Source organism: Gorilla gorilla, chromosome 20 (assembly GCF_029281585.2).
Source record: "Gorilla gorilla gorilla isolate KB3781 chromosome 20, NHGRI_mGorGor1-v2.1_pri, whole genome shotgun sequence".
NCBI classification, from domain to species: Eukaryota; Metazoa; Chordata; class Mammalia; order Primates; family Hominidae; genus Gorilla; species Gorilla gorilla.
The window spans coordinates 52,778,033-52,805,270 of record NC_073244.2 but is presented as its reverse complement, the minus strand read 5'-3'; the positions used below and the strand labels follow the sequence as shown (position 1 = coordinate 52,805,270).

The 27,238-nt window shown below is 48.1% G+C and overlaps 1 protein-coding gene across 1 annotated transcript; it reads right to left on the bottom strand.

Annotated features, from left to right (window-relative positions):
• Nucleotides 1-246: 246 nt before the first annotated feature.
• Nucleotides 247-14,137, bottom strand: LOC101152395 (cytochrome P450 2F5). The gene is made up of 10 exons (XM_063701941.1): nt 14,077-14,137; nt 12,213-12,394; nt 11,955-12,117; nt 8,126-8,275; nt 7,005-7,165; nt 6,490-6,666; nt 5,679-5,820; nt 3,741-3,928; nt 3,013-3,154; nt 247-728 (listed from the first exon to the last, which is right to left on the bottom strand). The coding sequence occupies exons 2-10, from the start codon at nt 12,381-12,383 to the stop codon at nt 547-549; spliced, it is 1,476 nt and encodes a 491-aa protein (XP_063558011.1). The 5' UTR covers nt 12,384-12,394; nt 14,077-14,137; the 3' UTR covers nt 247-546.
• Nucleotides 14,138-27,238: the final 13,101 nt, after the last annotated feature.

Below are 27,238 nucleotides of genomic sequence, written 5' to 3'. Positions count from 1 at the left end.
AGCCTCCCAAAGTGCTGGGATTACAGGTGTGAGCCACTTCGCCTGGTCCTGCTGCCTTTTTCTCTGTCTTGGTTTCTCTGCCTCTCTGGCTTCAGGTCCTCGCAGCCTTTACCTTCAAGCCCGTCTCCAGGATACAATTTCTCCCACCCTAGCCACCCTAAAGGTGAGGGCAAAACTAGCCAGTGTCTCCATCTCTGCAGCCAGCTCCCTTCTCCCCATCCTAAATGACTGTCATCCTCACTTTAATTCAGCCAAGACTGGTTTGAATCTATTACAAATGTACTAAGAAATGATACAAAAAGCCCAGAAAAGGGCGTGCCATAGAACAAGCTCTGTGGGTACAAAAAGACATGCCACATCTGCCTCTGCCCTGCAGACGGGGTACAGATTGGAGGGATGGGGGAAGGGCACGCGGCAGGCACAGCATGCAGGGAAGACAGCGTGACTGCCAGAGGGATGGGGGCAGACCGTGGACCAAGAAGGGGACGTAGCAACCCACATGGGCGGGCCTCATCGCTCACAGGCGAATCTGGAAGGGCCGGGGCGTTAGCGCGGGCGCAGGCACAGCTGGAAAGGCCGCGGCAAATTGCCGAGACCTGAGCTGAGCGGGGTCAGGTCGATGTCCTCGGGCGCACCCAGCGGCTGCAGCGAAAAGCTCTGCAGGATGGCGCTGAGGTACAGAAAGAGCTCCATGCGCGCCAGCGACTCTCCCAGGCACAGACGGCGCCCTGCAGGGGTGGCAGGATGGGGAGCGGCGGTGAGATAAGATGAGGTTAGAGGCTGCAACCCCACATTCCCAGAGGAAAACATAAGAGGAAAGGAAGACAGCAGCTGGGGACGTCACAGATTCACCCATGTAAAGATCTGGGAAAGATGCTTTCAACTGTGGAGTGGAATGACCTGGGCTGCTTGGGTTCGAATCCTGGCCCTGTCACTACTAGTTTTGTGATCCTGGACAAACCACACTTTCTGGGTATTTAAAATGGGGATATGAAGGCTGGGCGTGCTGGCTTAAGCCTGTAATCCCAGCACTTTCGGAGGCCGAGGGAAGAGGATCTCTTGAGTCCAGGAGTTTGAGAGCAGCCTGGGCAACACAGCAAGATCCCATCTCTACAAAAAATTTTCTTAAAATGTGCAAGGTGGCACATGCCTGCAGTCCCAGCTGCTTGGGAGGCTGAGGCGAGGGGATCACTTGAGCCCAGGAGGTCAAGGCTGCAGTGAGCCATGATCGTGCCACTGCCCTCTAGCCTGGGTGACAGCAAGACCCTGTCTCAGAAAGAAAAATAGAAGGAGGGATAGTAATAGTGCCTCATGAGGCTGCTGTGAATGGTAAACACAGGGAAAGCAGTGAGGCTGTAAGTAGCTTACCATGGGCCATGCACTACTCTGAGCATTACATCACAATTAATTCTAACAACTCCAAGAGGCAGGCCTTAGTATTATCTCCATTTTATAGATGTGGACATTGAGGCACAGAGAAGTGGAGTAACATACCCAAGGCAACACAGCTAGGGGGTGACAGATGGGATGCAAACCCTGCTGGAATCTGGGCCACACATTCCCAGAGGAAAACATAAGCTCTTAGCTGGGCTCTTGTAGAGGCAGCACTCGATGCACAGTAGGCAATATGGTAAGTTACCTATTATTACGCCAGTTTTTTGTTTTTTCTTTTCCTGCCACTGAGTAAAGAGGGAATTTTTCAGCAGGGTAAAGAGGAAAGCCAAAAAACAAACAAACAAAACAAAAACACCTCGAACCACCTCAACTGCGCCACCCAGTGGAGAGGTAGACAATGACCACTCCCAAGTTCAATTATTTTTTTTTCTTTTAAAATTTTTATATATTTTTTATTTTTGGCTAGTCAGTATTTTTTATTTTAGAGAAAGGATCTCGCTCTGTCGCCCAGACTGGAGTTTAGTGGCATGATCATACTCACTGTAACCTCAAACTCCTGAGCTCAAGTGATCATCCCACCTCAGCCTCCCAAGTAGCTGGGACTGCAGATGCACACCACACCACATCTAGGTAATTTTAACATTTTCAGTAGAGAAAGGGTCTTGCCATGTTGTCCAGGCTGGTCTTGAACTCCTGGCCTCAAGCGATCCTCCCGCCTCAGCCTCCCAAAGTGCTGGGATTACAGGTGTGAGCCAATGTGCCTGGCCCAAGTTAAATAATAATTATCATAATTATTATTTATTCATTTTTTGAGATGGAGTTTTGCTCTTTTTGCCCAGGCTGGAGTGCAATGACGTGATCTTGGCTCACTGCAACCTCCGCCTCCTGGGTTCAAGTGATTCTCCTGCCTCAGCCTCCAGAGTAGCTGGGATTACAAGCATGTGCCACCATTCCTGGCTAATTTTGTATTTTTAGTAGAGACGGGGTTTCACCATGTTGGTCAGGCTAATCTTGAACTCCTGACTTCAGGTAATCTGCCCGCCTAGATCTCCCAAAGTGCTGGGATTACAGGTGTGAGCAACCGCCCCTGGCTGTTAAATTATTATCATTACTTTTTTTGAGACAGAGTCTCTCTCTGTCACCCAGGCTGGAGTACAATGGTGCAATCTCGGCTCACTGCAACCTCCGCCTCCTGGGTTCAAGCGATTTTCCTGTCTCAGCCTCCAGAGTAGCGGGGACTACATGCACCCGCCACCAAACCCAGCTAATTTTTGTATTTTAAGTAGAGACAGGGTTTCACCATATTGGTCAGGCTGGTCTCGAACTCCTGACCTCAGGCGATCCACCCACCTCAGCCTCCCAAAGTGCTGGGATTACAGGTGTGAGTCACCATGCCCAGTCCCAAGTTAAATTATTAATCAACCTCCCCACCTTGCTTCACGAGGATTTTAGTCACTACTTGCCTATAGGAGCAGAGTTGAGAGGAGGAATGAATGTCTCTGTGCATCCAAAGCTGAGAATGGGTGGAAGGAAGGAGTGAGAGGATTTGGCAAGTGGAATTAGGATGAGGAATGTAGGTAGAAATTGGGCCAGAAAGACTCTGATTCCTGCCCTCACCAGCTGAGAAGGGCATGAAGGCTGGGCTCTTCTTGAAGGACTGATTGGCATCCAAAAAATGCTCGGGGTTGAACTCCTGGGGCGTCAGGAACTGGCTGGGGTCGTAGTGGACGGTGTTAAGGAGGGTGATGATATCGGTGCCCTGTGTGGGTGAGGAGGTGGACTTAGCAGTGTAGGAGGGCTGGGAGGCTCCCAAACTCCTTTCCATTGTATTGGGCTGGGTGTCCTGGGGACTTGATAAGGGGTGGGTATAGGTGGGTATAGGACTCAATCGGGGGCCAAGTAAATATGTGTGGGTGTCTAGGGTTCCAAGTGATGAGTGCTATATGCTGTATTATTGGGGACTTTGGCAGGGATGTGGGAAACCCCCACCCTTTGTGGGAGCAGATGTGCGGTTTCTGGGAAAAAGGAGGGGTCCCTGAGAATAGCGTTTAGGCCCAGGGGATCCTCCAGATGAAGTTCCAGACCCCAGGGCTTCCAGGGAGGGGTTCTAGGAAGGGGATTTGTCATGGTGAAGGGGTCTAGTCCAGTATGATATGAGATGGGGTCCTGGCAAAGGCCTGAGCTTCTGGATTTAAGGGTCTGAGATGTCTGTAGCTAGGGCTCGGGATGCCAGTTGCTAAGGCCTGAGGTGTTGATTGCTAGTGCCTGGGATACTCCTTGCCAGTGCAAGAGCCTGCGATGCCTCCTCTTAGGTTGCCTGATGTCGTTTGCCAGGCCTAGCGCACCTTGGGTATCAGGAAGCCGCGAAAGGCCGTGTCCCTAGTGACGCGGTGCGGCAAGCTCATGGGGATGATGTCTGCAAAGCGCTGCACCTCGTGGATCACCGCGTCTGTGTAAGGCATGGCCGCGCGGTCCTTCAGCGCCGGCAGCCGCGCGCGTCCCACTACGAGGTCGATCTCCTCCTGCACGCGGGCTGGAGAGGAAGGGGGAAGCGGGGTCGAGGGTATCAGCGGGCGCGACAGGGCAACCAGGCTGAGAAGAGGTGTGTACGTGTGTGGGGAGGCGTCTAGTCAAAGTCTCCCAGCGCGGGGCGCCACTGCTGGGGCGCACGTGAGAATTAGCTAGAGCTGGCCGGGCGCGGTGGCTCACGCCTGTAATCCCAGCACTTGGGAGGCCCAGGCGGACGGATCGCTTGAGCCCAGGAGCTTGAGACCTTCTGGGCAACATGATGAAACCCAATCTCCACAACAAAACAGAAAAATTAGCTGGGCTTGGTGGCGCACACCTGTGGTCCCAGCTGCCTGGGAGGCTGAGGCAGGAGAATCACTTGAACCCAGGAGGAGGAGGTCGCAGTGAGCTGGGATCAGGCCACTGCACTCCAGCCTGGGCGACAGAGCAAGATTCCGTCTGAAAAAAAAAAAAAAAGGGGGGGGGGAAGAGGAAAAAAAAAAGAATTAGCCAGGGTCTGGGAGGAAGTGGGTCAGTGAGGGCGAAAGCTTGGCTTGTGCAAGGGCCTGAGTGTTGGGTTGTGTGGGCAGGGCTTCAGGGAGGCCTGGAATCCAGGACCTGATGGGATTTCAGGAGCAGTTTTGGGGCTCTACTGGCTGGACGGTAGGTCGAGTGGGTGGACTGTGTGGGAGCGCTGGAGATCAGGGGCAGAGCAGGGGATACACCCGGAGATGGAGCTTGGGGAGGTGGAGCAGCAGACAGAGCTGTGTGTGTGGGCCTGGCTGCATGGGAGAGGTAGGGTTCCCTGGCAGGCACATGGCTGGGGCTCCAGGGCAGGGCTCTGAAGCCGGAGGTGGACGCATGTGGTGGTTGATGCAGTCGGCACAAAGCAAGACTAAGCGGGTGGAGGCAGGAGCGGTGGCTCACACCTGTAACCCCAGCACTTTGGGAGGCCAAGATGAGAGGATTGCTTGAGCCCAGGAGTTGGGGACCAGCCAGGGCAACACAGCGAGACCCTGTCTCTACAAAAAATAAAAAATTAGCTGAGTGTATTGAGTGTGGTGGTGCATGCCTGTACTCCCAGCTATTGATAAGGCGGAGGTGGGGAGATTGCTTGAGCCCAAGGGGCTGCAGTGAGCTGTAATTACGGCACTGTACTCCAGCCTGGGCGACAGAGTGAGTCTGTCTCAAAAACAAACAAAAAACTAAGCAGAGCTGGGTGTAGTGGCTCACGCCTGTAATCCCAGCACTTTGGGAGGCTGAGGCAGGTGGATCACTTGAGGCCAGGAGTTTGAGACCAGCCTGGCCAACTTGGTGAAACCCTGTCTCTACTAAAAATAGAAAAATTAGCTGGATGTGGTGGTGTAATCCCAGCTACTTGGGAGGCTATAATCCCAGCTACTTGGGAGGCTGAGGCAGGAGAATCCCTTGAACTTGGGAGGGGGAGGTTGCAGTGAGTGGATCGAGATCACGCCACTGCACTCCAGCCTGGGTGACAGAGCGAGACTCCGTCTCCAAAAAACAAAGACAAAAAAAACCAACAATTAAGCGGGTGGGATCTGGGTCGGGATTCGGGCAGGCTGCGTGGACCTCATGGGCCATGTGGTGGGATCGGCCTCCGTGTGGGTTTGTGGGTTTGGCTGTGGAATCCTGGTGCCAGCAGGAGGCTGTATCAGACCTGGGAGGCGGGGCTGGAGGCGGGGCCATGGCTCCCTGCTCTGGGGTGAGGCTGGAACACATGGGCACCTCCACGCTGCTGTGTGGGTGGGCCTCACCTTGAACTTTCGGGTACTTCATGAGTGCCAGGAAGGCGTAACGCAGCGTGGTGCCCACCGTCTCGGTGCCGCCAAAGAGCAGGTTATGTGTGGTCATCAGCAGGGTATCCATGTGGAAGTGGCTCAGCGGGTCCTCGTTCTCCTGCATTGGTAGAGGGGTGGGGATGTGAGCCAGGAACGGAGGCCCCTTCACTCTAGACCAGTACAACTGCTGCTGGGGGCCCATTCGGTCCCAGCTGGGTTTAACTTTCTTTCCCTGGGAGAGCTGGGGAACGCAGAAGGGCAGGGCAGGGAAAATCTCAGCTGCAGGGCCTACAATTAACTTCTTGGATAGAGCTTGAATGACTTCTTGTTTTTTAAAAAAATACGTTTTATGTATGCATGTGTGTATGTATTATGATGTATGTATGTATGTGTGTATGTATGTATGTGTATGTATGCATGTGTGTATGTATGTATGTGTGTATGTATGTGTTGTAGAGACTGGGTCTTACTATATTGTCCAGGCTGGTCTCGAACTCCTGGACTCAAGTGATCCTCCTGCCTCGGCCTCCCAAAGTGCTGGGTTTACAAGCCTGAGCAACTGCCCCCTCCGCCCCACCCCACCTCCTTTGATGACTTCTTAATGAGCTGTAAGTTGGCAGTGGCTGCCAGTGGCTCCTGGCTCCAGCCCAGTTGGGCCAGATGCTTCAGCTTCTCCAGGGAGAAGGTCCCTCAACCCTGCCCCATCTGGGGTCCCTGTGGGTTTGAGGCAGGGGCAGCAGGAGAATTTCAGGTCAGACTAGAGGTGGGATTTCCAGGTAGGGATTACCTCTGCCATCTTGGTGAGGAAGCAGTCTATGAAGTCCCGGGGAGATCTGGGGTCTAGCGAGGCCTGGTGGTCGCGGACGCTGTGGGCGATGAGGTCTCTCAGGCACTTGAAGTTCTGGAAGATGCGTTGGTGCGGCCCGGGCACCCAGTCCAGGAGGCTCGGGAAGATGTTGTACAACTGGGGACCAGACAGAGTGGGAGGGTTTTGGAGGAGGACGAAGGGTGTTCAGGGGCGAATGGGGTCAGTGTGGATTAGGTAGGCAGGGACAGGGTCTCCAAGGGCAGCCAGGTCCGGGGTGGGGGTTGGGGCTGAGGGGGAGTGGGAAGGAGGCAGTGGCGGCAATAAATGCTCAGTGGAGGGGAGTGGGCGTGGCCGTGTAACTCTGGGTGGGGTCAGATGGGAGGGGGCGGGCCCTGGGCGGGCCATTCACAGCCCTTTCCCCGCCCACTGTTTCCTCTCCATTCCTAGATCCTGCGGACCCCACAGCCCGTCCCTGCTGGACTCAGTTGGCTGACCTCGCCCCAGGGGCTGCTCATGATTTGGAAGTTGTCATTGATATGGCGGATAATGGTGAGCAGACGCTCATCATCGTAGTCGAAGCGGCTGCCGAAGAGCACGGAACAGATAATGTTGGACACTGAGCGACTCAGCACAAACGTGGGGTCAAAGGGCTCGCCTGAGGGTAAGGAGTGCAATGGATCAGGAAGACGCTGTGTGCAGCACACCAGACCTCATGCAGCAACACCATTAATTTGCACAACATCCGACTCAACCATGGCAACGTGTCTTGCGGTGCAAACACAGGGACATGGTCACAACATGCTGCTTAACAACACCCCAGAAGCATCTGTCAATGCCACAGACAGCACCGAACCCACAGCTTCCTGCAGCACATCGACAGCAACAACGCTCAACCACAGAACAGGTTGGCAACACACACACAGCACGCGACATAGCACAAGGCAATCATCAGGCATCACGGAACACAACAACACAGGGCAACAGAACACCCAGCAAATACAATCACAGTACATGCCAACACACGACATGCAGTGACCTAACAGCCAGCCCGGAAACATCCCAAGACACGGTAACCACACACCAACACATAATGCCAGCATACCGCTACATAATCCTGCCACACAACACACGCTAGTACACAGCAACCCAGCCTGGGCGACAGAGCAGTCAGCAAGCAGAATCGCTTGAACTCAGGAGGCGGGGGTTGCAATGAGCTGAGATCACACCACTGAACTCCAGCCTGGGCGACAGAGCGAGACTCTGTCTCAAAAAAAAAAAGTAGAATGGATGTGAATTATAAGGATGAACTGGATTCAAAGACCTGGCCAGACATGGTGGTGTATGCCTGTAGTTCCAGCACTCTGGGAGGCAGAGGCAAGAGGATCATTTGCACACAGGAGTTTGAGACTGGCCTGGGCAACATAGTGAGACCCTGTCCCTACAAAAAATTTAAAAATAAGCTGGGTGTGGTGGAGCACACCTGAAGTACCAGCTATTCGGGAGGTTGAGGTGGGAGGATGGTTTGAGCCCAGGAGGTCAAGGCTGCCATCCAGCCTGTTAAAAAAAAAAAGATCGTGCCATCCAGCCTGTTAAAAAAAAAAAAAAAATTCCTGACCTTCAGTTTTCCGCAGCTCCGCCAGCAGGAAGCTGCCCTCCTCTAGGATTCGCTCCTCAATGCTTCTCTTCCCCATCCCGAAATTCCGTAGAATCTGGATAGAGAACCGTCTCAGGACCTTCCATCGATCCCCATTGGAGAAGGCGATGCCTGGGGAGAAGAGGAGGGGGCCAGCTTAACCGGGAACTCATCCTGAGGCCACTGCCACCCAGGTCCCCTTTCATGGTATTTGCTGGGAGAGGGACAGAGTTTGGAATCTCCCTGGCTCCTTCCAGTAAGCCCTTCTGGACCCTCCAGCTTAGGGGTCTCCAAGCTTCCATAGGACCGTGGGCTTCCCTCATGACCGTCCTATCACTCTGCCTCTGTTTCCCCATTAAGAACCTGATCACTCTGGGCTGTTACTGTCTGGTGATGGGGCTGTCTCCTTCACAGAACTGTGAAGGCAGAGTTGGTGCCTGTCTTGGTCACCACTGGGTCCTTAGCATTGTCCAGTGCAGAGGGTGTCACACAGGAGGTGCTGGTGATTACTTATTGATGATGATTATTATTTTTTGCGACACAGTCTCGCTCTGTTACCCAGGCTGGAGTGCAGTGACACCATCTCAGCTTGCTGCACCCTCCGCCTCCTGGATTCAGGTGATTCTCCTGCCTCAGCCTCCTGACTAGCTGGGATTACAGGTGTGCACCACCACGCCCACCTAATATATATGTGTGTGTGTGTGTGTGTGTATATATATATATATAGAGAGAGAGAGAGAGAGATGAAGTCTTGCTCTGTCGCCAGGCTGGAGTGCAGTGGCACAATCTCAGCTTACTGCAACCTCCGCCTACCAGGTTCAAGCAATTCTTCTGCCTCAGCCTCCCCAGTAGCTGGGATTACAGGCATGGCAAGGATGGTCTCGATCTCCTGACGTCGTGATCCACCCGTCTTGGCCTCCCACAGTGCTGGGATTACAGGCATGAGCCACCGCGCCTGGCCTAATTTTTGTATTTTTAATAGAGATGAGGTTTCACCATGTTGGCCAGGCTGGTACCAAACTCCTGACCTCAGGAGATCCACTCACCTTGGCCTCCCAAAGTGCTGGGATTACAGGTGTGAGCCATCATGCCTGGCTTGCTTATTGATTATTAAATGCATGAATAAGAGAGATAGGCAAGAAAAATAAGCACCAGGACACTGGGAATTCATCCAGGAACAAAACAGACCCCGTCTCTTCTCTTCCTGGACCCAGAATCTTTGCACAGGCTGGTCCTTCCCAGAGCACTTTCACACCCTGCCTTCTCCTGAATACTCATCTTCATTCTTTAGGTTTCAGCTTAGAGGTCCCCTCTTCCAGGAAGCCTTCTCTGGCTCCTCCTCCCTTCTAGGCTGGGCCAAGTGTTTCTCTAGGGTTTCCATAGCTCCCCAGGCTTCCCCCATCCCAGCCTGGACCACTCTGGGATGGCACAATCTGGTTGGTGATGCCTGTGTCTTCCACTGGACTGGGACCTACTATAGGATAAAGTCTCAGATGTGTTTATCTCTGGTTCCTCTGGACCTAGCAGAGAACTAGATACTAAAGAAGAAGAGAAAAAAGACTATAGTGTATTGCCTGCATTTTTATGCATTGTCTCTTTGACTCCTCATAACATGGAGTTAATGCTATTATAATTTTCTCACGGTAGCAAACTAAGAGGAAGAGAAGGGAGGCCTCTGGCCCAAGGGTACACAGCTAGTGAGTGGCAGAACCCTGCTGTTACCCTCTGTGCTGTGTATTGAATAACTAGATGGTGGCTATTTTTGGTAACAAACGGTGTACCCATCCAGATGTTTTCTGTGCAAAAGTAGCAAGGTGACTTTCTCAAGTGCCCTGTCTCCACCTCCTTGCATCTGGTGTACCTGGACAGGTAAGGTCATCAGATCAAGCCAGGGAAGGGAAGGGAGCATGAAGGATGGAACGTGTACCTAATACACAATGTTGTAATATTGTACCAGAGCTCTCTGATTTCAAATCCTGGGGCAGCTGGGACCCATCTAATGCAGGAGCCAGGGAGAGCCCTAGACATTCTTTGGAGGTGAGGAGAGAATAGTCCAGGACGCAGGTCTCCAGGATCCCCTTTCCAATCATGATGGCTTCCTTCCTTCCTTCCTTCCTTCCTTCCTTCCTTCCTTCCTTCATTCTTTCCCTCCCTCCCCCCTTCCTTTCCTTCCTTCTTTCCTTTTTCCTTTCTTCCTCCTTCCTTCTGTTGGTCCCTCCTTCCTTCCATCATTTATTGGGTCTTGTCACATAGCTTCCTTTGAACAGAGACTTGTCTTTGAAATAAAGTTTGGGGCTGGGTGCAATGGCTCACACCTGTAATCCCAGCACTTTGGGAGTCTGAGGCTGCTGGATCATGAGGTCAGGCATTCAAGACCAGCCTGGCCAACATGGTGAAACCCAGTCTCTACTAAAAATACAAAAATTAGCTGGGCGTGGTGGCAGGTGCCTGTAGTCCCAGCTACTCAGGAGGCTGAGGCAGGAGAATGGCATGAACCTGGGAGGCGGAGATTGCAGTGAGCTGAGATTGCGCCATTGCTTTCCAGCCTGGGCAACAGAACGAGACTCCATCTCAAAAATAAATAAATAAATAAATAAAGTTTGAAGACCACAGGACTAGGGTGATTCCAAGCCTTAGAGGGACAAGATATTGACATAGATGAGGTTTTAAGTGAATGATATGAATTGCTGGATGGCTGAGGATGGAGTTGAGTTTGGGTTGGGTTGGGAATGACAATGGGGAATGAAGGGGGTTATGAGATTGATGATAAATTGTATTTGAAGCTGGTGATGGGGATGGAGTTGGGTAGGATGAGGAGGATTGATAGATTGGGACTGAGCTTGAACTTGGGGTTGGGTAGATATGTGATGGGGTTGTTTTGGTGATGGTAGTGAGTTTAAGATTGAAAGCAAGAACTGGGAACTGGAAATTTCAATAGGCAATTGGGTTAGGAGATGGGGCTGGGATTGGGGAAAAGTAGCAGCAGAATTCAGTGTGGGCCAGGAGCAGTGGCTCGTGCCTGTAATCCCAGCACGTTGGGATGCCGAGGTGGGTGGATCACCTGAGGTTAGGAGTTTGAGACCAGCCTGACCAACATGGCAAAACCCCATCTCTACTAAAAATACAAAACATTAACCAGGTGTGGTAGTGTGTGCCTGTAGTCCCAGCTACTCAGGAGGCTGAGGCAGGAGAGTCCCATGAGCCTGGGAGGCAGAGGTTGCAGTGGGCCGAGATTGTGCCACTTCACTCCGGCCTGGGTGACAGAGCAAGACTCGTCTCAGATAAAAAAAAAAAATTCAGTTTGACTAACGGGACTAGGATGGGGTTGATAATAGAATTTAAAGTGGGGACTGGGATGGGGTTCATAATGGGAATGAAGGTTGGATTGAGATGCTGTCAGTGTTGTGGATAGGGATGAAGGTGGGGCTGATGTGGTGAACACTGGGGAAAGGTTGATGGGGACTGGAATTGGGTTGAGGTGGTCAGTGGGAACTGGGGCCACTTGACTGAGTTGGAAAGTTGATGATGTGGTTGGGATAGAGCTAGCGATTGGGATGACAATGGGGTTGGGGTTGGATGGAGATGAGGAGTGGTGCAAGAGTACAATTCAGGAAAGTGGTGGGATCTGGAGGTGAGGAAGGTGGGACAGAATTTGCCATAGACCAACACTGCCTCGCTGCATTGCATTTGGTGTCATCAGTGATGTCAGCAGCCCTGAGTGTCAACAAGATTGAGACGACAGTCTCTCACCCTCACCCCCTCCCTCAATATGGAAAAGGCCGAGAGCAGAGGAGACAAGGACGAGGCTTACCATTGCCCTTGGTAAAGTTGAAAAAGGCAGGGTAGTCACCGCGGCCACTAAACTCCTCTCCCTGGTCCACCAGGGCCTCCTTCACAGCTTGGTACCCGCTGAGGACCACCACCCGCCTGGGTCCCAGGTGCACTGTGTACATGGAGCCATACTCCTTGCTCAGCTGGGGGTAGGAAGACAGAAGTTACAGGGTGGCCTGTGGCCATGGGACCCCTCCTCCTCATCCTTCCACCATCACCCAAGCTAAGGGCCTTGCACCTTAGTGAGAGAAGTCAGCATGTCTTGGGAGCGAAGCAGCAGCAGGTTTCCCAGGAGTGGGAGGGGTCTGGGTCCTGGAGGCAGCTTTCCCTTATCTCTTGAGCTTAGGGTCAGGAGCAGACAGATGAGAGCCAGGAGCAGGAGTAAGATGGCTGTGCTTACGCTGTCCATGGTGAAGGCAGCTGCTGGCGTGTGGAGGGCGAAGTGGGAGAGGACATTGCTGAGGAGAGAGTGAGATCCCTCCTTTCCATCTCCTCTGGGACTTACCTTCCCTAGGCCCTGGAAATGAAGGCAGATGGAGAGAAGGAGACAGGGAGAGGCCAGGGGATGGGGAAGGGAGGGAGAAAGGAGGAAAGAGGCAGAGATAGTCAACATACAGACAGATAAGGAGACAGAAACACAGAGACAGAAATGGAGAGAGGCAAGTGATAGAGGAACAGAGACTAAGAGAGGCCAAGAGATATGCATAAAGATAATGAGAGAGACAGAAAAACAGTGAGCGATCTACCATATCTACATGTCTACCTATCAGCCATCTATCATCTATCACTTTCTTTCTTTCCTTCCTTCCTTCCTTTCTTTTTTCTTTCTTTCTTTTTTCTTTTTCTTTCTTTCTTTGTTTCTCATCTATTATCTAACATCTATCATCATCTATCTATCATCTATTTATCTATCTATTTATCTATCTATCATCTATCATCTATCCATCATCTATCTATTCTTCTATCATCTATCATTGATCTATTATCTATCATCTATTATCTATCTATATCTATCATCTATCTACTATCTTCATAATCTATCATCTATGTATCATCTATCTATTATCTATCTATCATCACCTGTCTGTCAGGAGACTGTCATACAGAGACAGTGATAAAGAGAGATCAAGACACACAGGGACAGAGACAGACAAACACAGAGATAGGGAGAGCCAGAGAGCACATCACAGAAAGAGAGAGGCTGACATAGACTAGAGAAAGAAAGAGACAGAACTAGACAGACACAGAGCTAGAGAAAGACAAGGGAGATTGAGTGGAGAGACAGCGAGATGGACACTGACTGAGAGACAGAGACGGACATGGAAGGATGGAGAGAAAAAGGGTAAGAGGGACAGAGAGAGGGAGAGACAGAGCTAGACACAGAGACTGAGGGAGATGAGAATGACAGACAGAAACAGATACACAAAGACAGAGTCACATAGACAGAGATGGAGAGAGAGAGAGAGAATAAGAGAGGCAGGGAATACTAGAGCCACACAAAGAGACGGGTAGGCTGCAAAGGGCAGACCAAGAGAGACTGAGGCCAGGCACGGTGGCTCACGCCTGTAATCCCAGCACTTTGGGAGGCCGAGGCAGGCGGATCACTTGAGGTCAGGAGTTTGAGACCAGCCTGGCCAACATGGTGAAACCCTGTCTCTACTAAAAACACAAAAATTAGTCAGGCGTGGTGTTAGGCACCTGTAATCCCAGCTACTCAGGAGGCTGAGGCAGGAGAATCGCTTGAACCCAGGAGGTGGAGGCTGCAGTGAGCTGAGATCGAACCACTGCACTCCAGCCTCAAAAAAAAAAAAAAGAGAGAGAGAGAAAGAGACTGAGACAGAGAGGAAAGGCACAGGCAGAAACAGTGACAGGAAAAAATCAAGTGTTGCCAACCACGGGGTCGCATTGCAGAGAGAGATGCCACCTGCTTGGTGAAGCGCCAGTACAGAAATCCCAGTGCTCAGAACAGGGACATGAGAGCTCTCAGAGGAAACAGCAAAAAAATTCCTAGCCAGTCTCAGAGACAGAGATTGGAGCTGGCGACCCACCCTCTCTTGGGAGACACCCCCTCCTTCTCTGCCTCCCTCACCGGGGCCCTTTACCTGCTGAGCTGCAGGAGACACTGGCTGGGCCGCGCTAGAGCCTGCAGCTCTGGGTGTGCTTGGGGGGTGGTGGGGCAGAGGTTGTTCTTAAGTTGTTTCTGCCCACACCCTCCTCCTTTATCCCCACTTTTCTTGTTCTCGCTGTGAACTTTAAATCCCTCCCATCATCTTGCCATACCTTTCCTGCGGCCCTAGGGCTCACAGCCAGCTGGAAAGGTGCTGTGGGAGGGGGCTGCGCCTGGGGGCCCTCCTGGGATGGGGCAAAGCTTTCTTTCTTTCTTTCTTTTTTTTTTTTTTTTGCTTTGCCAGTTGGAGCCTGGGCCTGGTTTTGGGGTAGTCATGGGGCTGTCACAAAATGATGGGCCAGGGATGAGGGCTGGGTTCCTTTGGTATTTGGGGCACTTGTTTCTTTTTCTCTGGGTTCAAGTCCATTTCTGCCACTGATGGGCCGAGTGGCCCTGGCTAAGTCCCTTTCTCTCCAGAGCTGGAGTTTTCTCTTTCTCTGGAAGCCTATTTTTTCATAGTTCTCCTTGCTGTTCCCTGTCTCTTGCCGTGGGTCTCTGAAATGCTCTGTGTCTTGCTTTGCTTCTGCCTCTACAGTCTCTGCCTCTGAATCTTTTTGTCTCTCTGTGTGTCTGTCTCTCCCTCCTTCGGTGTCTCTGGGTCTTCATTTCTTATGCTCTCTGGGCTTTCTCCTTCTCTCTGCTTCTCTCCCTGATCTCCCTGTAAGTCCATCTCAGTCACTGTCTCCTGATCTCTCTGGTCTCTCACTCTCTCTATCTCTCATGTCTCCACGAGTCAGACTGCACTTGGTGGGACTGAAGCCAGGCTGAGGCTGAAGGAGTGTTTAAGAAAAGGGCAGAGCTGGAAGCCACAGGGAAAAAGGCTCTCAGACTAGAATGACACTCTCTCCCACCACTGGCTCATAAACAGCCCTCCTCCTGCCCTCCTGAACACCCTACTAGCCATGTCTACTCTCAGCTCCTGCCTTAGAAACTCACCCTAGTAGGCCAGGCGCAGTGGCTCACACCTGTAATCCCAGCACTTTGGGAGGCCGAGGTGGGTGGATCACCTGAGGTCAGGAGTTCGAGACCAGCCTGGCCAACATGGTGAAACCCTGTCTCTACTAATAATACAAAAATTAGCCAGGCGTGGTGGCTCACACCTGTGGTCTGAGCTACTTGGGAGGCTGGGGCAGGAGAATCGCTTGAACCTGGGAGGTGGAGGTTGCAGTGAGCTAAGAACATGCCACTGCACTCCAGCCTGGGCAACAGGCTGAGACTCGGTCTCAAAAAAAAAAAAAAAAAAAAAAGAAGAAGAAACTGGCCCTAGTTACCCACCTCCTGGCCAGGTCACAAGGGCAGAATGCAAAACCTGGAGCTGGGCCAGGGCTCTGGTGCCAGGGGCTAGGCTGGGTGGAGAGCCCCTGCGGTCAAGGGTCTGGGAGGCCAGGTGGAGGTGTGGGTACCCCCACAGGTTCGTGGGTGTGCACCAGCATTGCTGTTCTCAGAGGGGCAGAGGAGGAAGTGTTTGGAGATCCTGGGGAATTTGACACCCTAGGTCCCAGGCATATGGTGGGGTGGAGGTGGGGCCCATGCTGTTGTTTCAGTCCTGGATAGGCCGGTTGGGGCAGGTCCTGGAAGAGGGCTGAAGGCTTGATGATGGGATTATATAGCTCTAGTTTCCCTTGGCATCTACTCCCTACTTTTAAGGGGAGGGTGTAGTGCTGTATCCACGCCAGCCCTGTAAGCAACTTATCCCTCACCCTAGAACTTGGTTAAGAGGGGCCTAATGAGGCTGGGCGTGGTGGCTCATGCCTGTAATCCCAGCACTTTGGGAGGCCGAGGTGGGTGGATCACCTGAGGTCAGGAGTTTGAGACAGCCTGACCAACATGGCAAAACCCTGTCTCTACTAAAAATACAAAAAAAAATTAGCCAGGCGTGGTGGTGCTTGCCTATAATCCCAGCTACTCAGGAGGCTGAGGCAGGAGAATCACTTGAACCTGGGAGGTGGAGGTTGCAGTGAGCTGAGATTGTACCATTGCACTCCAGCCTGGGCAACAAGAGTGAAACTTTGACTCAAAAAAAAGAAAAAAAAAAGATGGGCCTAATGGGACCACCTGACTGGGGAAACTGGGATTTATGGGAAGGGCAGTTAGTTAGTTTGTTTTGACACAGGGTCTCACTCTGTCACCCAGACTGGAGTTTAGTGGTGTGATCATAGCACATTGCAGCCTCGATCTCCTGGGCTTAAGGGATTCTCCTGCCTCAGCCTCCCAAGCAGCTGGGACTACAGGCGTGCATCACCACACCTGGCTAATTTTTAAAATTTTTAGTAGATATGAGATCTAGCATGCTATGTCACCCAGTCTGGTCCCCAACTCCTGGGCTCAAGCGATCCTCCCACCTGGGCCTCTGGGGATTACAGGCGTGAGCCACCGTGTGTGGCCGAGAAGGGAGGTTTTAAGAGGCTTTGAGTTCTGTTATTCTGACTTGCTCTCCTGCTACAGAGGGAACTTGGGGCAAGGAAGGGTTGTATTGCAATTTCCCAACTCACTGCTGTTGATGTCTTGGGCCTTCGTGGGTGGTGGGGGCCGCATCCTGTGTGTGGTAGGATGTTTAGCAGTGTCCTTGGTTTCTACTCAGTAGATGACAGAACCCACCCACTCATTCCCTGCCAGTTGTTACAAACAAACATGACTCCAGATACTATTGAATGTCCCCTTGGGAGGAAAAAAATCAACCCAGTTGAGAACCGCTGGGGTATTGCAGAAAGCTGAAACACACTCCATGGTGGAAAAATGCCTCGCCTCTCATTGTCCTCTCTTGGAACTCCCCCCGCCCTATTCCTATCCTTTTGTTCCTGCCTCCTCAAACTCCAAAACCCTCTTCACTCACCTCACTCTTTGTTGATGAACCCGCTTCTTATCTCACGGAGAGAACGGCAGCAATGGGCAGTGAGCGGGCGCATCCTCCATCATCCTGTCCTCTTGCCCACTGGCATCTGGACGGCACATGCAGCCTTCCTTCCTGCTAGAACCACACAGTGTCCCATGTCAGGCTTAGGTGAGCCCCCTTCTGCTGTGCCAAATCCCATTCCATCGCCAACTGGAGGACTTGATTCTATTTACTGTGTCATAGTTCCTGTGAAGGTGTGTAGATGGAGTTTTCCCTTAACGATTTCTTTAGGTAAAATTTACCTGTGATGAAATACACACATGGTAAGTGAACATTTGCTGAATTTTGAATGCATCGAAATCCCTGTGAAGATACAGAATATTTTCATCATCGAAGAAAGTTCTCTTGGAGCTGGGCGTGGTGGTTTGTGCCTATAATCCTAGCTATAGGAGGCTGAGGTGGGAGGATCACTAGAGGCCAGAAATTTGAGACCAGGCTGTGCAACATTGCGAGACCCCTGTCTCTACTAAAAAAAGAAAAAAACAATAGCTAAGTGTGGTGGTGCACACTTGTAATCCCAGCTACTCAAGGGGCTGAGGTGGAAGATCACTTACACCCACGAGTTCCAGGCTACAGTGAGCTATGAACACACACCTGCACTCCAGCCTGGGTGACAAAGAGAGACCCCCTTCTCTAAAGTAATAATAATAATGAAAAGAGAACCCTCTTTCATACTCCTTCCTAGTCAACCATGCTCCATCTCTTGTCGGCAACCATTGTTCTAGGTTTTTTTCTCTTCTTTTGAGACAGGGTCTTGCTCTGTCCCCCAGGCTGGAGTGCAGTGGTGTGATCATTGTTCGCTGCAACCTTGACCTCCCTGGCTCAAACGATCCCCCCGCCTCAGCCTCCTGAGTAGCTGGAAGTAGAGGCCTGTGCCATCACAACTGGCTAATTTAAAAATTTTTTGTAGAGGCAGAGGTCTCCCTATGTTGCCCAGGCTGATCTCGAACTCCTGGGCTCAAGCAATCCTTCTGCCTCAGCCTCCCAGAGTGCTGGGATTACAGGCTTGAGCCACTGCATCCAGCCCTGTTCTAGTTTTTTCTTCCCACTATTGATCTACATTTCATATAAATGAAAATATATGGCTGGGCATGGTGGCTCACGCCTGTAATCTTAGCTTTTTGGGAGGCTGAGGCGGGTGGATCACCTGAGGTCAGGAATTTGAGACCAGCCTGGCCAACGTGGTGAACCCCTCTCTCTATGAAAAATACAAAAATTAGCTGGACTTGATGGAGGGTGCCTGTAATCCCAGCTACTCGGGAGGCTGAGGCAGGAGAATCACTTGAACCTGGGAGGCGGAGGTGGCAGTGAGCCAAGATCATGCCACTGTACTCCAGCCTGGGCGACAGAGCGAGACTCCGTCTCAAAAAAAAAAAAAAAAAAAAGAAAATCTACAGCATTTCTTCCATATACCAAGGCTGCTTCTGGGAAGCATATGTAATGCTTTTGAGAGTTAACCATGTGTTACATACATCAGAAGCTCATTCCTTTTCATTGCAGAGTAGCATGTCACCGCATATAGATGTGCCACAATTTGCTTTTCACCAGTTGATGGAAATGTGGATTGTTCCCAAGGTCTGGCTATTATGAATAATAATATGTATTATTCTTGGCATATAGGCATATGTCTTTGTGGGGATCTATGTTTCGTGTATCTGGATATATCTGTGAGTGTGACTGCTGGGTTCTATGATGAGTGTGTATTTATAAGAAACTTCCAAACTCTTTTCCAAAGTGGCTGTGTCATGTTTTCATTTCCTGTGTGATTTGTTTTCTTCTCTCTACTGAATATTTTTCATAAAGAGCCAATAAGCTGGCCGGGCATGGTGGCTCATGCCTGTAATCTGGCACTTTGGGAGGCCAAGATGGGCAGATCAATAGAGATCAGGAGTTCCAGACCAGCCTGGCCAACATGGTGAAACCCTGACTACTAAAAATACAAAAATAGCTTGGCATGGTGGTGTGTGCCTGTAGTCCCAGCTACTCAGGAGGCTGAGGCAGGAGAATTGCTTGAACCCGGGAGGCAGAGGTCGCAGCGAGCCGAGATCACACCACTGCACTCCAGCCTGGGCAACAGAGGGAGACTCTGTCTCAAAAAACAAAACAAAACAAACAAAAAAACCCCCAATAAGCTGTATTTCTCCCATCTTAAAAAGACCCTTTTATGAAAAGATGTTCAAAATCACTAGCCATCTAGGGAAATAAAAATCAAAAGCAAGAGATATAACTTCATGTTCATTAGGATGGCTATTAAAAACACACACCAGAAATGGTATAATGGTAGGTATTGCCCCTTCCTTCCTTCCTTCCTTCCTTCCCTCTTTCTTTTACCTCCTGAGCTCAAGTGATCCTCCTGCTTTGGCACCCCAATTAGCTGGGACTATAAGCCCGTACCACCATGCCTAGCTACTTTTTTTGTTTTTTATTTTTATTATTTATTTATTTATTCATTTATTTATTTATTTTTGAGACGGAGTCTTGCTCTGTCGCCCAGGGTGGAGTGCAGTGGCACGATCTCGGCTCACTGCAAGCTCCGCCTCCTGGGTTCAGGCCATTCTCCTGCCTCAGCCTCCCAAGTAGCTGGGAATACAGGCGCCTGCAACCTCACCCGGCTAATTTTTTGTATTTTTAATAGAGAAGGGGTTTCACCGTGTTAGCCAGGACGGTCTCAATCTCCTGACCTCGTGATCTGCCCGCTTAGGCCTCCCAAAGTGCTGGGATTACAGATGTGAGCCACTGCACCCGGCCTGTTTTTTATTTTTTTAGAGATGGAGTCTAACTATGTTGCCCAGGCTGGTCCTGAACTCTTGACCTTAAGCGATTTGCCTGTGTCAGTCTCCCAAAGTGCTGGGATTATAGGTGTGAGCCACTGTGCCAGTCTTGCTAATGTATTTCATTGTATGAATATACCATAATTTCTTTATCCATTCACCTGTTGATGAACATTTGATTTGTTTCCAGTTTTTGGCTATAAGCTGCTCTGAACATTCTTTTTTATTTTTATTTTTTGAGACAGGCTTTCTCTCTGTCGTGTAGGCTGGAGTGCAATGGCATGATCTCAGCTCACTGTGGCCTCTCCCTCTTGGGTTCCAGTGATTCTCCCACCTCAGCCTCCTGAGTAGCTGGGACTGCAGGTTCATGCCACCATGCCCAGCTAATTTTTGTATTTTTTAGCAGAGATAGGGTTTCACCATGTTGGCCAGGCTGGTGTCGAACTCCTGACCTCAAGTGATCCGCCCGCCTCAGCCTCCCAAAGTGCTTAGATTACAGGTGTGAGCCATCGCGCCTGGCCTGAATATTCTTATACAAGGCGTTTTGTAATCTGTGCATTCAGTTATTTTTGGTATTGTTGGGCCATAGGATAAGGTATATTTTAGCCTTAGTGGGTACTGCCAAACAGCTCTTCCAAGTGGTTTATCAATTTACATTTCCCTGAGACGTATATGAGAATGCCAGACCTTCTCTTGACCCCATGTCATCCTTCAATTCCTGCTCCATTCTCTGATCCTCTTTATTCTTCATTTCTCTTAACCTTTTTATTATCAACTTTTTTTTTTTTTTTTTGAGATAGAGTTTAGCTCTTGTTGCCCAGGCTGGAGTGCAATGGTATGATCTCGGCTCACTGCAACCTCGGCCTCCTGGGTTCAAGCAATTATCCTGCCTCAGCCTCCTGAGTAGCTGGGATTACAGGCATGCACCATCATGCCTGGCTAATTTTGAAATTTTTTTTTTTTTAGACGGAGTTTCGCTCTTGTTGCCCAGGCTGGAGCGCAATGGCACGATCTTGGCTCACCACAACCTCTGCTTCCTGGGTTCAAGCGAGTCTCCTGCCTTAGCCTCCTGAGTAGTTGGGATTACATGCATGCACCACCACGCCTGGCTAATTTTGTATTTTTAGTAGAGATGGGGTTTCTCCATGTTGGTCAGGCTGGTCTTGAACTACCGACTTCAGGTGATCCACCCGCCTTGGCCTCCCAAAATGCTGGGATTACAGGTGTGAGCCATCATGCCTGGCAATTTTCAAAGTTCTATAAAAGTAGAGTGGCCAGGTGCCATGGATGACATGACAGCCTGGATGACAGAGGAAGGCTCTGTCTAAAAAAAAAAAAAAAAGTACAGAAAATAGGATCCATGTACGCATCACCCAGAGGTTTTCAACACACAAACAATCTTGTTTCATGTCTTCTTCCACCTCCATCTCCCCTTTTTAACTTGAGTATTTAAAAATGAATCTCATGGGTCCCAGGTGAGATAAAAGACAAAAACAAAGAAAGAAAAATGCTGGGCACAGTGGCTCACATCTGTAATCCCAGCACTTTGGGAGGCAGAGGTGGGTGGATCACTTGAGCTCAGGAGTTCGAGACCAGCCTGGGCAACATGACAAAACCTTGTGTCTACAAAATAGTTTAAAAAATAAGGAGATGTTCTAGAATTGAATGGACTCAAAAAAGAAATTAGGAGATCATTATGTCAAGTGAAATAAGCCAGGTACCGAAAGACAAACATCGCATGGTCTTACTTATTTGTGGGATCTAAAAATCAAAACAATTGAACTCATGGACACAGAGTAGAAGATGGTTACCAGAGGCTGGAAAGGGTAGTGGAGGACTGGGGGGAAGGTGGGGATGGTTAATGGGTACGAAAAATTGTTAGAAAGAATGAATAAGACCTACTACTTGATAGCACCACAGGGTGACTGTAGTCAATAATAACTTAATTGTATATTTTAAAATAATTTAAAGAATGTAATTGGATTGTTTGCAACTCAAAGGATAAATGCTTGAGGGGATGGATACCCCATTCTCCATGATGTGCTTATTTCACGTTGCATGCCTGTATCAAAACATCTCATGCACTCCATAAATATATACACCTACTATGTACCCACAAAAATAAATAAATAAAAGCACAAAAAACTGAATATACACCTGTAGTTCCAGCTACTTGAGGGTTTAGGTCGGGGGATAACTTGAGCCTGGGAGGTCGAGGCTGCAGTGAGCCATGATGGTAGCACTGCATTCCAGCCTGGGCAACAGAGCAAGACCTATCTCAAAAAAATGTATTTATTGTATTGTGTGCAACATGATGTTTTGAAGTATAAGTATTGTGAAATAGTTAAATTTATCCAATTAACAAATGCATTATCTCACATAGTTATCATTTGTGTAGTGTGAACTCAATGTCCACTCTCTTTGCATTTTCCAAAAATATGATATATCATCATTAACTATAGTTACCATGCTGTACAGTAGATCTCTTGAACTTACTCCTCTTATGTAACTCTAATTCTAGATCCTTTTTTTAAAAATTATACTTTAAGTTCTAGGGTACATGTGCATAACGTGCAGGCTCCTTACATAAGTATACATGTGCCATGCTGGGCCGCTGCACCCATCAACCCCTCATATACATTAGGAATTTCTCCCAATGCTATCCCTCCCCCAGGCCCCCACCCCACGACAGGCCCTGGTGTGTGATGTTCCCCACCCTGTGACCAAGTGTTCTCATTGTTCAATTCCCACCCATGAGTGAGAACATGCGGTGTTTGGTTTTCTGTCCTTGTGATAGTTTGCTCAGAATGATAGTTTCCAGCTTCATCCATGTCCCTGCAAAGGACATGAAATCATCCTTTTTTATGGTTGCATAGTATTCCATGGTGTATATGTGCCACATTTTCTTAATCCAGTCTATCATTGATGGACATTTGGGTTGGTTCCAAGTCTTTGCTATTGTGAATAGTGCTGCAATAAACATACGTGTGCATGTGTCTTTATAGTAGCATGATTTATAATCCTTTGGGTATATACTCAGTAATGGGATTGCTGGGTCAAATGGTATTTCTAGCTCTAGATCCTTGAGGAATCGCCACACTGTCTTCCACAGTGGTTGAACTAGTTTACACTCCCACCAAAAGTGTAAAAGCGTTCCTATTTCTCCACATCTTCTCTAGCGTCTGTTGTTTCCTGACTTTGATGTGAGATAGTATCTCATTGTGGTTTTGATTTGCATTTCTCTGATGACCAGTGAAAATGAACATTTTTTCATGTGTCTGTTGGCTGCATAAATGTCTTCTTTTGAGAAATGTCTGTTCATATCCTTTGCCCACTTTTTGATGGGGTTGTTTGCTTTCTTCTTATAAATTTGAGTTCTTTGTAGATTCTGGATATCAGCCCTTTCTCAGATGGGTAGATTGCAAAACTTTTCTCCCATTCTGTAGGCTGCCTGTTCACTCTGATGGTAGTTTCTTTTGCTGTGCAGAAGCTCTTTAGTTTAATTAGATCCCATTTGTCTATTTTGGCTTTTGTTGCCATTGCTTTTGGTGTTTTAGTCATAAAGTCCTTGCTCATGCCTATGTCCTGAATGGTATTGCCTAGGTTTTCTTCTAGGGTTTTTATGGTTTTAGGTCTAACATTTAAGTCTTTAATCCATCTTGAGTGAATTTTTGTATAAGGCGCAAGGAAGGGATCCAGTTTCAGCTTTCTATATATGACTAGCCAGTTTTCTCAGAACAATTTATTAAATAGGGATCCTTTCCCCATTTCTTGTTTTTGTCAGGTTTGTCAAAGATCAGATATTTGTAGATGTGTGGTGTTATTTATGAGGCCTCTGTTCTGTTTCATTGGTCTGTATCTCTGTTTTGGTACCAGTACCATGCTGTTTTGGTTATTGTAGCCTTGTAGTATAGTTTGAAGTCAGGTAGCATCATGCCTCCAGCTTTGTTCTTTTTGCTTAGGATTGTCCTGTCAGTGTGGGCTCTCTTTTGGTTCCACATGAACTTTAAAGTAGTTTTTCCAATTCTGTGAAGAAAGTCATTGGTAGCTTGATGGGGATGGCACTGAATCTATAAATTACCTTGGGCAGTATGGCCATTTTCACGATACTGATTCTTCCTATCCATGAGCATGGAATGTTCTTCCATTTGTTTGTATCCTCTTTTATTTCGTTAGCAGTGGTTTGTAGTTCTCCTTGAAAAGGTCCTTCACATCCCTTGTAAGTTGGATTCCTAGGTATTTTATTCTCTTTGAAGCAGTTGTGAATGGGCGTTGACTTATGATTTGGCTCTCTGTTTGCCTGTTATTGGTGTATAAGAATGCCTGTGATTTTTGCATATTGATTTTGCATCCTGAGACTTTGCTGAAGTTGCTTATCAGCTTAAAGAGATTTGGGGCTGAGATGTTGGGGTTTTCTAAATATACAGTCATGCCATTTGTAAACAGGAACAATTTGGCTTCCTCTTTTCCTAATTGAATACTCTTTATTTCTTTCTCTTGCCTGATTGCCCTGGCCAGAACTTCGAACACTATGTTGAAAAGGAGTGTTGAGAGAGGGCATCCCTGTCTTGTGCCAGTTTTCAAAGGGAATGCTTCCAGTTTTTGCCCATTCAGTATATTGGCTGTGGGTTTGTCATAAATAGCTCTTATTATTTTGAGATATGTTCACTCAATACCTAATTTATTGAGAGTTTTTAGCATGAAGTGCTGTTGAATTTTGTTGAAGGCCTTTTCTGTGTCTATTGAGATAATCATGTGGTTTTTGTTGATGGTTCTGTTTATGTGATGGATTACATTTATTGATTTGTGTATGTTGAACCAGCCTTGCATTCCAGGGATGAAGCCAAGGCTGGTTCAGCCTTGATTGTGGTGAAGCTTGATTGTGGTGGATAAGCTTTTTGATGTGCTGCTGGATTCAGTTTGCCAGTATTTTATTGAGGATTTTTGCATCAATGTTTATGAGGGATATTGGTCTAAAATTCTCTTGTTTTGTTGTGTCTCTGCCAGGCTTTGGTATCAGGATAATGCTGGCCCCATAAAATGATTTAGGGAGGATTCCCTCTTTTTCTATTGATTAGAATAGTTTCAGAAGGAATGGTACCATCTCCTCTTTGTACCTCTGGTAGAATTTGGCTGTGAATACCTCTGGTCCTAGACTTTTTTTGGTTGGTAGGCTATTAATTATTGTCTCAATTTCAGAGCCTGTTATTGGTCTATTCAGAGATTCAATTTCTTCCTGGTTTAGTCTTGGGAGGGTGTATGTGTCCAGGAATTTATCCATTTCTTCTAGATTTTCTAGCTTATTTGCATAGAGGTGTTTATAGTATTCTCTGATAGTAGTTTGTATTTCTGTGGGATCAGTTGTGATATACCCATTATCATTTTTTATTGCATCTATTTTATTCTTCCCTCTTTTCTTCTTTATTAGTCTTGCTAGTGGTCTATATATTCTGTTGATCTTTTCAAAAACCAGCTCCTGGATTCATTGATTTTTTGAAGGGCTTTTTGTTTCTCTATCTCCTTCAGTTCTGCTCTGATCTTAGTTATTTCTTGCCTTCTGCTAGCTTTTGAATGTGTTTGTTCTTGCTTCTCTAGTTCTTTTAATTGTGATGTTATGGTGTCAATTTTAGATCTTTCCTGCTTTCTCTTGTGGGCATTTAGTGCTATAAATTTCCCTCTACACACTGCTTTAAATGTGTCCCAGAGATTCTGCTACATTGTGTCTTTCTTCTCATTGGTTTCAAAGAACATCTTTATTTCTGCCTTCATTTTGTTATGTACCCAGTAATCATTCAGGAGCAGGTTGTTCAGTTTCCCTGTAGCCGTGTGGTTTTCAGTGAGTTTCTTAATCCTGAGTTCTAATTTGATTCCACTGTGGTCTAAGAGAGAGTTTGTTGTGATTTCTGTTCTTTTACATTTGCTGAGGAGTGCTTCACTTCCAGCTTTGTGGTCAATTTTGGAATAAGTGCAATGTGGTGCTGAGAAGAATGTATATTCTGTTGATTTGGGGTGGAGAGTTCTGTAGATGTCTAATAGGTCCATTTGGTGCAGAGCTGAGTTCAATTCCTGGATATCCTTGTTAAGCTTCTGTCTCAATCATCTGTCTAATATTGACAGCGGGGTGTTAAACTCTCCCATTATTATTGTGTGGGAGTCTAAGTCTCTTTGTAGGTCTCTCAGGACTTGCTTTATGAGTCTAGTGCATATTTATGAATCTAGGTGCATAAATATATATGCACCCTGTATTGGGTGCATGTATATTTAGGCTAGTTAGCTCTTTTTGTTGAATTGATTCCTTTACCATTATGTAATGGCCTTCTTTGTCTCTTTTGATCTTTGTTGGTTTAAAGTCTGTTTTATCAGAGACTAGGATTGCAACCACTGCTTTTTTTTTTGCTTTCCATTTGCTTGGTAGGTCTTCCTCCAACCCTTTATTTTGAGCCTATGTGTGTCTCTGCACGTGAGATGGATCTCTTAAATACAGCACACTGATGAGTCTTGACTCTTTATCCAATTTGCCAGTCTGTGTCTTTTAATTGAGGCATTTAGCCCATTTACATTTAAGGATAATATTGTTATGTGTGAATTTGATCCTGTCATTATGATGTTAGCTGGGTATTTTGCCTGTTAGTTGATGCAATTTCTTCCTAGCCTTGATGGTCTTTACAATTTGGCCTGTTTTTGCAGTGGCTGGTACCGGTTGTTCCTTTCCATGTTTAGTGGTTCCTTCAGGAGCTCTTGTAAAGCAGGCCTGGTGGTGAAAAAATCTCTCAGCATTTGCTTGTCTGTAACAGATTTTATTTCTCTTTCAGTTATGAGGCTTAGTGTGGCTGGATATGAAATTCTGAGTTGAAAATTCTTTGCTTTAAGAATGTTGAATATTGGCCCCCACTCTCTTCTGGCTTGTAGAGTTTCTGCTGAGAGTTCTGCTGTTAGTCTGATGGGCTTCCCTTTGTGGGTAACCCAACCTTTCTCTCTCACTGCCCTTAACATTTTTTCTTTCATTTCAATCTTGGTGAATTTGACAATTATGTGTCTTGGGGTTGCTCTTCTCGAGGAGTATCTTTGTGGTGTTCTCTGTATTTCCTGAATTTGAATGTTGTCCTGCCTTGCTAGGTTGGGGAAGTTCTCCTGCATTATATCTTGAGGGGTGTTTTCCAACTTGGTTCCATTCTCCCCATCACTTTCAGGTACATCAATCAAATGTAGATTTGGTCTTTTCACAGAGTCCCATTTTTCTTGGAGGCTTTGTTCATTTCTTTTTACTCTTTTTTCTCTAATCTTGTCTTCTCACCTTATTTTATTAATTTGATCTTCAATCACTGATACCCTTTCTTCCACTTGATTGAATTGGCTATTGAAGCTTGTGCATGTGTCATGTAGTTCTTGTGCCATGGTTTTCAGCTCCTTCAGGTCATTTAAGTTCTTCTCTA